The 12,732-nt window shown below is 39.9% G+C and overlaps 1 protein-coding gene across 1 annotated transcript in view; it reads right to left on the reverse strand.

Annotated features, from left to right (window-relative positions):
• Window positions 1–581: 581 nt before the first annotated feature.
• The window catches only part of LOC139745385 (uncharacterized), a 97,052-nt gene continuing 84,901 nt past the window's right edge, over window positions 582–12,732 (reverse strand). Inside the window, exons 3-8 of the mRNA XM_071655778.1 lie at window positions 7,345–7,501; window positions 5,032–5,066; window positions 4,115–4,273; window positions 3,262–3,427; window positions 2,547–2,714; window positions 582–769 (exon numbers count right to left, since the gene is read on the reverse strand). Coding sequence (XP_071511879.1) covers window positions 582–769; window positions 2,547–2,714; window positions 3,262–3,427; window positions 4,115–4,273; window positions 5,032–5,066; window positions 7,345–7,501 — 873 coding nt within the window. The remainder of the gene's footprint in view (window positions 770–2,546; window positions 2,715–3,261; window positions 3,428–4,114; window positions 4,274–5,031; window positions 5,067–7,344; window positions 7,502–12,732) is intronic.

The raw sequence follows: 12,732 nt of genomic DNA on the forward strand, positions 1-12,732 counted from the left end.
TCCCATTTGCATCTTGTGCAGTAATTACAAAGAGTTAGATCTTGAGTCAACGATTCGTCAGTGGACTCCGCACAGCATTTATTCAAATCGGATTAATGTTTAGGTAAGTCAGTGAGGGAGTGTGCCGTGTGTTCTGCTTGACGACAAACTTGGGCAGGATGACTCGAAGCAACGTCATTTGTAACTCCCTTGTTGACACGCTATGCACAGTACGCGGTCAACCTGGGAAGAAGGTAACTTTGTTTTATAGTACATGTACACCACCATACTGCAAAGAGTTAGATAGCTTTATGAAAGGCAACATGTTTAAAAGAAAGAGAGAGAAAGGGAAAGTACCCACTACATGACTTTCAACTCTACGTTTCTCAAAATATCACAATATGCAAGCTGACTCATAACTTTCTAAACATCAGTATCAGTAAACTTTTACATTTCCTTCTGATAAAAGCTTTTTTAATCATTTGTCACAACAACTTTGTACATCTGTTTTTATAAATAATGAATGAGAGTATCAAAAATAAACTGGAATGCTTTTAAAATTAGAATGGCGGGCATAAGAGTGAGTGCGAGAAAAGCCTCGGTTACGTCATCAAGAATGAAGCTAGCGGTGAAAACGCGTTCAGTTCGCATTCACATCCTACACGCACTCTCCGCGGTACAATTTCCCACTGCTCGAAGTATTGACCTGACTCGTCTTGCGCACGCGCGCACTCGTCCGTCCTTCTGAGCATGCTCATTTCAAACGTTCGTTCGACACATCGTCCGGAACCTGCAGAAACAAATTAAAAGAGATATCGACAGAGAAATAAACAGAAGGTGAGTAAAAAAGACAGAAGCACCGAACAAACGCATTACATAAAGATGTGCTCACACATTATCAAGACAGTTTTAGCACGAATTTAACTGCGAGGAGGACTCCTCGTATGCTTTTCACCCACCATGACGCCATTATACACCAGTACAGTACCCACTATTACGTCATATACACCAGTATACTTCTTACATAGAACGTATACCGGTACACACTACACTCAGGTGCTTTTGCGGTACAACTTTTGAACTCGTTTAAGAGAATGACAGACCGTGTTTGCAATCGTGTGATGCATAAGTTACGAATAGAGTAAAAAAAACGATACTCAGACAGATTGACTTGAATATGGATTATGCGATGAGAGCCTCACAGACTGTCATAGAGGCATAGTTTGCCCTTTTCTTCTATTTTTTTTTTGGTTTATTGTTATCACCCCATAAAACATTTAATCGACGAGAGTTCTTTCATGATGAAACGTGTTCCCTCCTTACATTTGTATGAATATAACATTTTCGTCTAACCAATTCGATGGTTACAAGCTATTTTGCGGGGTGGTGAGGGGGCGGAACAGAGAGCAAAAGCGAGGTGCATGAGTGCTCGTCTTCAAACATGAATACCAAGAATTTTTAGAGTCTTCAGGAGGAAAAAAAATAGAGAGACACCGACAACCGTTACGGGGCGTTGGCCTTTAAAATGAAATGATCCTTGTCATACTTCGTCGATATGAAGGGCAAGTTGAAATGGGAGGAATTCCAGTAGGCGGAGAAAATAGCGAACATACCAACTACGCCGTACAGTTACACAGTGATTGATCAACACAGCATGATAGTCCTGGTTTTTACTTCTTATCATTTTCTTCTCTCTGTCTCTCTCCCCCCCCCCCCCCCCCCTCCATTTGAAAGATTGCACGTGCGTGCCTCCATGTTATTCTCGGCCGGCAACGTATCTGCTTTTACCATGCCATCAAGAAAGTACCTTAAAAGGTCATGGAACCAAGGCGTTTGCCCCGATCTCGGATAATTAAAAGGCCACGAGCACAATGGTAGTACAGTCTTCTCTTACCACCTCTCTCCCACCTTTCCCCCCTCCTTCTCGGTGGGGGTGAGACAATGGGGTCTCTGTCCTACCCTGGGTAAGGATGCGCTCCCGCCATGCACGTACCGGGCCTTATTTCTTAAGGAGCAAGGAGGGGGGGGGGGGGGGGCATTATGCTTATGATGGAGAGCCGTATATTATCATCGTACCCTATCGGATAAACATTACCGGGTGGTTTGAAGATTTCCTCCTCCCTCCATCCTTTTCACCAGCCCCCTTCCTCATTCCATCGTTCCATCTCCCTGTTATTTCCGCCCCTTTTACTATAATAATGCTTCTGGTCTACTACTCTAGGGGGACGTTGGTCGGGATGAGTTTAGCAGTGATACGATGTATGCCATGCAAAGTAAAAGTTTCCAGGGCCCCTTTTATCAAGAAACGGCTGGGCATATCGCTACTTTAACCAGGTCCTTCATTCATCCCGAGCAATGTTGAGTATCCCTACAGATTCAAGCACTTTTTAAAATCATTTCATTCACCCACTCATTTATCTCACCACTTATTTGATTGTTATTTTACCAGGGTTGTAGCTTAGTGAGCTATTTCATTCCTTTTAATCTACAACAGCAATAAAGAAATTCACTTTCGGATAAAGATGTGTTTTAGCATGCGTGTGTCGCGTCTGCCACCATTTTCTCACCCATTAAGCATCCTTCCGCCCTGGTGGCGTCACAGGCTACCTCGTTGATGTACCGTGGGAAGTAATCCTCCGATAACTCCGTCGTGACGATACAAGACGTACATAACTGAAGGTATCCCTCTCCATTCGGGGAGTCGTTTCTTTCGCAGTAACCGATGGTACTCGTTTCTAAAGAGAAAGGGAAGTGTGTAAATGCAAATGTCGATGGGTCAGACAGGGATATTTATCCTTTCTCTAATTTTTCAAGGCAAAATGTTGTTCGTTTGCATTATATAAACAATGATAACCTATTATCAAATTGATGTTCAAACCTTATCTTCGACAGTAGCAAATGACTAAAAGCTTGATATCAGATAAACTTTGCTTTGTTCTAGCTTTAGTTTTACGTGCATTTGTTTATTTGTGTCTTTGTCTGTTTCTCGATATCGAATCCCAGGAATCAGCTCGTCTTGTACTATCAATACACGTGGACGTTCAGCGATGACAACGAAATCCGATCTTCGGATCTTTGGTAACCTTCGTTTACAGACAACAAAAATATGACCCATGATGATTACAGCAATGATCGTCCCTGACGATCCCGAGATCGAGAGAAACAGAGGGACAAAAGAAAGGAAGAGAGAGAGGGGGGGGGGGAGAGAATGAGAAACTGGATCAGAAGAAGGAGGATGAATGGATAGTAAGAAAGGAAGATACATCACAAGATAAAGCTCACCTTCTCCACCTATCGATCGTATCGTCCTTGGAGACCGCTTTTGCTCCGGAGTGATGAAGCTGTGGTGAATTTGTTGCTGGATGTCTGCCGGTATATCGGGATGATGTCCCTCACGGAGCAACGCCTCGATATCTCTCTTGCGTAATCTCCTTTTGCTTTGTGTAGTCTGTCAGAATAATGATAAGCCGAACATGACGTACACATTCTGGTGCAAACTAATTGGTTAACTATGGGAAAGTGTATCAAGCAGTCGTCATCTATAGAAACTATCACATCAATTAGGAATTGGACTGCGTGTCGCCTAAACCGAGAACTACTGCGGCGGATATGACATCACGTTGAAGACCCCATCAAGCGATGAAAATTCTTTGAAAAAGATATTCATAATTTCTCTCTTTCCTTCCTTTTCTTTTCTTCTTTTTTCCTTTCCTTTCGGGTTCTTGTCACCATTCCCCCCCCCTTAAAACCAGTAGGATCGAAATTTGGACTCGCTTTAAGAGAGAGAAAGAAATATAGATTCGTCTACCCCGTACAACGGTAGCTCAAGCGTAGACATCAGAGATGATTCTATCATAGAAGGAGTCACGTGATGTGATATCCACGTAATATCACAGTGACCCGGAAGTGGCAAATAGAAACTGATTGCTATCAGATACTCATTGTCACGTTTATAGACATCACAGTGATCTCATTATCTCCTCTCCATTATCTTTTTCACAAAAATACAGATTTTTTGTTTGTTTCTCCCTGGAAATCCAAGTTGTAAGATCGATGCACGGATTGACTTGGAGCTAGGGAAGTGCATAGTTGATTCAAGGAGGTATCACCTCCATGGTTAATTTGTGGCTCGTACCTGGTTCGACGGAAACGAGAGTAAATTTGCAAAGTTGTCTGGGCTGTGGTCCATGTACATGGTGTTTCGGCCCGCCAGCTCTTGTAGCATCTTTTGGAGGGCATCGGCCGTTTGGCGCCGACACCTAGTACTGCTCCGTCTTACTCTATGCAAGGCACCCTGCAGAAGAAAAAGCACGACACCTACAAAGGTCAGTTGAGAATCCGGTCCCACGTCATTGCCACTTCTTTCCCCGCCCGGCGACTCGCAAAATATTGAGCGTGCACCACGGCGAGTGGTTTTTCCATTCAAGCTGGTGCCAGGGGTAGTAGGCAGGCATCTCTCTCTGTTTTTTACACCATGCCTCACTCGGGGTAATAAGATTACATACATTTTGCCCGAAAGAGACACCTTACCTACGCTGATATAGGGATACTCCAGGCATCGTACCCTCCTCACACTACGTCTGTAAGATCAGTGTACGTTAGCTGAGTGGGGGCTGTCAACCCCAACAAAAAATAAATTTGCTTGGCGATTGTTCATCCCCCCCCCCCCTTCTGATCAGATATCGAAGATAAAACCATCTGTGTTGCTGTGCACTTCACCTTGATTATGATGGTCATAATGTTATGTGTATTTGTCAACAATCAGTATAGGCCTCATTTTATCCAATCGTGGATCATATTTCCCCGACATCAACATGATCAATGCGATGGCAACGAGAAATTAAATCAAATATGAATTCATTATGGAAGCCTGAAGCCCAGATACAAGGATGAACGATGCAAATTCCCGAATGGACAATGTCCAGACCATGCTATTTAAACTGCAGAGTAGGCTTAAATACATTATATTTGTTCCCGTTGATGCTTAGAATAACTTTATGCATTTTCATTTCATCACACAACTTAAAATGATATTGAATGTGTAATACTTACATTATTACTTTCTCCATTATCGTCAACATCAGTACCTGTAACGAGAATACAACATGAAAACATGAGTAAGCACATTTCCTCCCCCTTAAACAAAAAATCAAATGGCAATGTATACTCGGTGATGTCATCAGAAAGTGTTACTTGTAAAGGTCAACAACAAAAATGTTGGTCAATTAAGAATCGTCGTTGAAAGAAGACATCTGGGCCCCATTTCATACAAGATGTTAGGATGGCAACTCTTGCTGGAATAGCAGCTTCCAATAGCAACAGCCAATCAAGAAGCTGGATTCTTATTGTTGCCATGGCAATTGTCATTCCAGCAAGAGTTGCTATCATATGAACTATTTATGAAATGGGGCCCAGATGTTTATAGCACATCATCATACGGTTCGGAGAATAAACTTTTCCGATCCATGGAAGATTTTAAATCTCCAGTAGACGTATTGATAGACGATATCATTATTTGCATGATATCCACATAGGGTAGAGTATCGTTTTGCTTGTTGTCTCCCTGACTATTATCACATTAGATACACTATACTATACTATACTATACATACATACATACATACATACATACATACATACATACATACATACATGTACTACGTAATTTGTTTAGACTGAGCTATGTGAAGAAGGAAATATTCCTGCGCGACCTTTGTTCTCACTAGGATAATCAGGTTTGGGTCTTGATATTTGAATGTCCCCTGAATGCTTAATCTTCGTCATCCTACTAAACGGAGGCGTGACGGAGGACAATCTGATGAAGATCAGAACATACCGGTCAAGGTGTTCCTTCACAGGAGGCGGTCCCTTCACAGGACTGCGCTCATCTACAAAATAATCTTGATATCTAAAATTTCGCTTAAACGCAGACATAAGTTTACTTCTATGAGCTGTGGCACATCGCATGTGTACAAACAGAAAAAAGAACCCCAACTAATATCCAGGTTGCATCGTTCTTTCGGAAAGCAGTCGCCGAAAAGAATTCCAAATACCGGCGTGTGACAAAGAGATCGTCAGTTTAATAGTTGAGCATTTACTTCTTTTTGTTTTTATAGGTAACTTTAGTGGAAGTATCTTTTAAATGTTTTCGTAGTACGTATTCTATTTCATTTGCAAGGAGCGAAGTTTTGGAATCGTTTGCCCAAAAGTATTCGAGAGGAAAGAACAAGGTTTTTTGTTTCGTAAAAATAAAAGATTTCATTCGTTAACGTTGGTTGATGATAAAGTAAAGGTGTATTATCAACTAAATTTCCAATACTTCATATTGTCATTCTCGCATGATCATGCAAATATGTGCGTTATATATCATGTAAATATGTTTTGTTGTTAATAAGCTCAAACTCAATTAAAATGTGTGGTGTTGTGAGTCATGAATTCCGTGGCGATGGATGAAGGATTGACTTCAAGCAGGTGGTTAGCAATAGTTTACTATTCTCTCTCCCCCTTCCTCTCTATCTCTAACACTCGCTACACTTAATGCACAGAATGTTGTCCTATACCCATCTGCGGCATTTGTCCGAGCCATACCATACGATGAAGCTCGATTATTGCGAATCTACTAAAGGTTGCTTCATATGATTAGCGTTACCAAGAAAATGTTGTTCGGTCGTTGTTTTGTTTTGATCTATGTCTCTCTTCTTCAGATGGGGGATGGGGCTGAGGGAGGCTGCTTATTTTGCAATGGCATGCCATCTTTTGTCTAGTGCACTGCAATCATCAATCGCCAAAAATATCTCAAGTTGATTAAACAAAGTCAATCCCTCTCTCGATCTCGCTCTCTTTTTGCTGTCAGTATATCGACGTGTAATGGAATTTTGCAAAGTTGATGAAACTTGTCGTCTTTAAATGAACTCCATCTAGACTGGCCCTTCGAAATTGATTTGTGAAGCAATTTGCACCGCCGCGTTTCTGTGGCTTTTGTCCATTTTCTCGTTTATCTGTCTCTTGTGATAAAGACACCATAATATCTAATGGAGCATATATAAGTAGATAACTGATTTTATAATGACGTAGATATTCGAATTCTGTATGTGATTGCCTGAAAAACGCTGTCAGTGTACTAATGTCGATGTATCTTAAAGTAAAAGACAAGGCGAAACCAATACACTGTATCGGAAAAAATGTGATATTAGAAATAAAATTTGATTTGAATTTGAATTAAAATTTGAATGCATACGCGATCATAGGGAAAACAAAACTATCTAGATTAGTATCACATATTTCGAATAACATGCAGTAGGAAAAGGGAGGGCTCAATGACCTATGACCGAGGTCAATGGAGGTCAAAGGACGTCCGAATCGTACCTGTACTTTGTGACGAATTATGAGGCACGTCGTCGTGAATTGTGGGCAGGATGGCTGGCGGTGTTTCTGACGAGGAGAACACGGGCGGAAGGCTAGCTGAATGCACCCACATAGTGAAGTACTGAAGGAAAATACCCGCTAGTAATGTCAAAGATACCTGGACAAGACACAAAGAGGACATACGACGAATTAGATAACATCAATTCCATGAAATACCAATCTGCCACACTTGGAAAGAAATACCCTTCAAAACCTGCATACTTTAACAAGGTGTGCTTGTGCACGCGAGTACACACACACAAGCACACATAAAGTCAAAGATAATGCCCAATTATCGCATAAACAAACTTTTCTGACAAAATTCCAACTCGAATGCTCACATAGATTTGGGCTTTGATTTCAATTGACCTCCCCATGCAGTTCTGGTTAACAGTGGTTTTTTTTTTCCATTATCTTTTATTGATTCCATATTCAATACAATTTCATGATAGATCGAATCGCATGTATTACAGAATCCACGATTCAACAAAACACAATTATAATGAAATCAAGCCAAGCTGTACTTTCAGCTAAACAGTGCATTCGTAAATGTTTGTATTTACATGCTCTATTATCATACTTATTGTTAAGTTTGTGTAAAAAAAAACACCATTCATTCTCCATATCCCTCTTTGTCATTTCTCTCTCTCTCAAATACACAAACTCGTCTTTTCTCTTCTGTTTACACTATCCCAGACCTAACCACCTCGATCAGACTTGAGTGAAATGGCGAATGCAATTTGTTTTCGATTTGCACGTCATAGCGCCGGCTGTCCTCATTATTTTGCTCAGTTTCATACATCACATTTGTTTTCAGGTCGATGAAATATCTGACTATTAAAACGCCTGTGCAATTGTTAAACGTTGATGAATCGATCACTTAAACGAGCAACAATATCGTGGCGGATTTTCCACGCACGATATACCATCAAACCGCCGTGTTCAAAGCACCAAACTTGATTATGAATTTCGGCGATTTCTTGGCTACTCGTGGGTAATTAACCACCTGTCTTAGACCTAGCTCTCTGTGGGTAGGCCCTATGTATGCGTTTGCGCGCTTGTGTTTCTGCGCTGTATAATTATGTCCGAATTTTTGTTTATTTCTTGAAATACATGAGCCGTCCATCTCACCCCCAAGGAAAAAAAATACATAAGGAAAAATCTTTCGCAAATGTGGAAATTACCATCATATTAACTTTCTGGCGGCGGTATAGTTGAATTAGTTGAAGTTGAATCAGTTTTATCAGTAAAGTTTAATCGACCCCAAACGATTCCCTCATAAGTGTGTTTCGGGAATACCAGGGCCTTTCAAAGCCCCAAATGTCACAAGGTGCGGAATTGCCAGGTAGCAAATGAAGATGATGAAATCGATATGCATACACATACAGACACATACATACGATACGTGCATGTATGTAATATAATATATAACATAATTTGTGCAAACAAGATATTCATTAGAGAACTACACGGATCCCGTAATGTCATGTGCAAAGCTCTCTATAAAAACTAGCGTAGTTTTCATTTTAAGCTCGCTCACTCAAAGCTATTCGGTAATCATCTATGTACATCACACATGCATTCTATGTTGGACAAATAACGCTATTTATCTTTAAGAGGTTTAATGGTTTGCATGGACTGATCTGATATTGACCCTGCTCACGCTGAATAAGCCCCAAACCGTAAAAGCATGACGTCATATGTTCCATAAATAACGCACCGGACAGTGAGATATTATATTATGTGTTAAAGGACAATGAAGTAAAGAACCCGGCCAAAAGCGACCAAGTCTTGAACGGATACGGCTAAAGCCAATTTACTTTGTTCACTCGTCGGGAATAAATTGTTCACTATCATTACACTCGCTTGGCTAAGTACATAGTAAGAGATAATGAAGTCAGAACTTAAACCTTACATCTCTAAAGGTCACTGCATGCAAAAGAACCCAATCCGAATTGTTTCCATGACAGTAGAGCTACAATATTGTGAGACATGACGGCCCAACATTATTTTACGTCTTTAATATCCGTCTAATGTAAATAAAATGTCACAGCGTCTGACATTATTACAATAGGGGCATAATTGCTCGTGCCACGATGCATCCCAAATATGATACAACATTTTATGGAAAATATCAACCATCATACCAGTAACGGCGTAATCCCTTATCTCCCCCTCATTTGCCATTGTCTGCCTTTTCCGGGCAATCAATTACGAAAATTCAAAAGCGGACAGCATCTCTGAAGCCCACGGCTTCGCTCGTATAGTATGTGACGTCAAAACTGCAGGCACATTCATACAGGGGGCTTTCGATCCTTACTGAATTCATTTCAGTTTTCTCCCTGACTTATGAATCTGCTCTGTTGATAATGAACGGGCAGAACAGTAACGATCTGACGACTTTCCAATCCAGTCCCATTGGATGGGATCATTGGGTTGATATCGGTAAACACCTGAAACTGCGGTGTGTTATCATCTATCCAGCTGTGCGTAATCGAGTTTGATTGTATCAGAATGTGCCCTTATACCTTTATGCTTCAGTATATGTATATACAACGTATGTGTGTGGTGATGTTCAAATATTACTCATTAAAGGACAAGTTCACCTTCATAAACATAAGGATTGAGAAAATGCAACAATATTAGTAGAACACATCAGTGAAAGTTTGAGGAAAATTGGACAATCGATGCAAAAGTTATGAATTTTTTAAATTTTTGTGTTGGAACTGCTGGATGAGGAGACTACTACAGCTTGTGAGTCATATGCGTACAACAGTATAAAGAAAATGTAAAAGAAAATTCAACATATTTTCACTTTTTTCGCATAGTAAAAGAGCACTTGACTTGCCTCTTTCTAAAGGCAGGGGGAATAATATTACCCATAACATTTGTCGGTAACGAGTCAGGGAAATGTGTACTTTTTTCAAAAGATGGAATTTTGTGAAATTCTCTTTATATTTTCCTTATATTGTTGTACGCATGTGACATCTAAGTTATTCATACACTGCAGTAGTCTTCTCATCCAGCGGGTACTGCACAAAAACTTCAAAAATTTATAACTTTTGAACGGATTGTCTGATTTTCCTCAAACTTTCAATGATGTGTTCTACTAATATTGCTACATTCTCTCAATCCTTATGTTTATGAAGGTGAACTTGTCCTTTAACTTTGTTCAGTTGGCTTTCTGTTATATTCTTGTATGAAAAAGGAATGCAGAAATCAAATTAAATCAAAACCACTACAACGCACAAACATAATTATAAACATGATTATACACACGTGCACTATATAATATAAAAATAAGTATAGACATAGATGTAAATATTATGAATATGGATATAAATGTGAATATAGATATGAATATAAATGTGTGTGTGTGTGGAGGGGGGGGGGGGTGTTGAGTAATACAGTAGTCCGCGTGTTGGTCAAATGATATTATCAATAATAAAACAGAACTCCAGAAATGGGCATGTATCATGCTGTCAATACCGACATTTAATTTGAAGAACACACAAATATGCGGGCACCTTGCCCTATGTCAAGTGATTTTAAACCCATCTGTGCGTTCTTCAAATAAACTGTCGGTATTGACAGCATGATACATGTCCATTTCTACAGTTCTGTTCTGCCATTGATAATATATATTTATATGAATATATACCCAATGATAGTTTTCGTACAAACTATTACAATGCAGACTTGCGTACACACAGTGTCCTGAAGTCGTCTCGCCAACAGAACAGGCACTGAAGCCTCCTAAAATATATTTTATTGAAATACTTTAATTTAAAAAAAAAAATCCATAGCACTGTCTTGTTTCCATTTTCAGTTGAGTTCAGTTTATTCCAGCACACTCAAGGCCGAATCCCGCGATAATGTGCAATTAAAACAGACAATCCTTAAATGGGCATTCCTCATGCATTAACGAAAGGAGGGGGGGGGGGTCATAGGAAGATCGAAATAAAGCATGGCCAGGGTTTATCCAAACACCATCAAAATGAATAGTGTAGTAGGAATTACATAACACAACACAGATATTTTGGGAATGAGTTATTTGGATATCAGCTATTATCAAAAGACATATATAGTGATTTAATGAATATCTAAAATATGAAATATAACATTATACTTCACGAAGAGATGTTATGACAGAAATGAAGTCGTGGCTTACTCATCATCCATGACTCGGACTGATATCCTACAGAATTTTCTCTGACATAGGCTATTCATATCGTTTTGCAGTATGCATATGACATAATTTGGCAAAAAACAACAACAAAACAAACAAACAAAATTGCTTCATCTGATGAGATAAAGCGGATTAGTATCTTCCATTGCAGACCAATCTTCGGCAGCGTTGTACCCCACTTTAATTGATTACTTGGTTCCATCAGCCTATTCGCGCAGTTACAGCAGCCGACGCTTCCCCACTGTTTTTGTTTTTTCATGTACGAATTGCAGTGAGTATAACTATCTCAAATGCTACATTTAAAGCCATTTTATTCGGGTAAGATACGAGACATCGGCGAGCTATAAAATTAATGACTACGGGGAGGAAAAGAGAAGGAGAAAGTGAGGGTTAGAAAGAGATCAAAAGAAAGATAAGGAGAGGGGGCGTGGAAGATGTGAAAGAGAAGAAGACAAAACTGGGCTTATACAGTAGATAATGGTGTACTGTGGGGACTTACAGCAGATGTAAAAAAAGAAAAAGAAAAAAAAAAGAATGAGCCACGTAAACGCAGAAACATACACAGCCAAAAATACATTTCTACAAAAAAGAAAATGAGAGAAAGAGGAGGAGGGTTATCATAATTAGCTTATTAATTGTGTGTGTTTTAATGTGATTGAATACATCACATACATACACACAACATGTGTGATGTGAATGCGTGTTTGCGTGTTTGTGTGTTTGTGTTTGCATACCTGTGTGTATACTTATGTGTAATTGTAGGAACGGCGATGAGTATAAAAAGCGATATGAGAAGAAACACATAAATCATAAAAAGAATACAAGGGCGAAAAGAAAGCCCTGTATTCTGTGACAGAGAGACGCCACTAGCAGGCACTCAAGGCGGCCCGGATGACACGAACTAAGCCGATTAAGTTCACTCATCCTCGGCCAAGTGACGCCTAAAATCAACACCCACAAAGAGCTGATCTTCCCGTAATGGAATTGGTCATTTCCATTAATCACGTGAACAACCTTTATCAAGGTTACAATTGTGCGAGTCCCCGTACCATTGAACTGGGGTCGTGCCAGTGCCTTCTCAATTCAATCTTCCATATAATTAGAGAAACATAGAGAAACCTAGAGATTGGATAGGCGTAGTAATGTATCATGGGGCATGA

Source organism: Diadema antillarum, unplaced genomic scaffold (genome assembly GCF_040938485.1).
Source record: "Diadema antillarum isolate AM-2024a unplaced genomic scaffold, OU_Dant_1.0 seq00001262_RagTag, whole genome shotgun sequence".
NCBI classification, from domain to species: Eukaryota; Metazoa; Echinodermata; class Echinoidea; order Diadematoida; family Diadematidae; genus Diadema; species Diadema antillarum.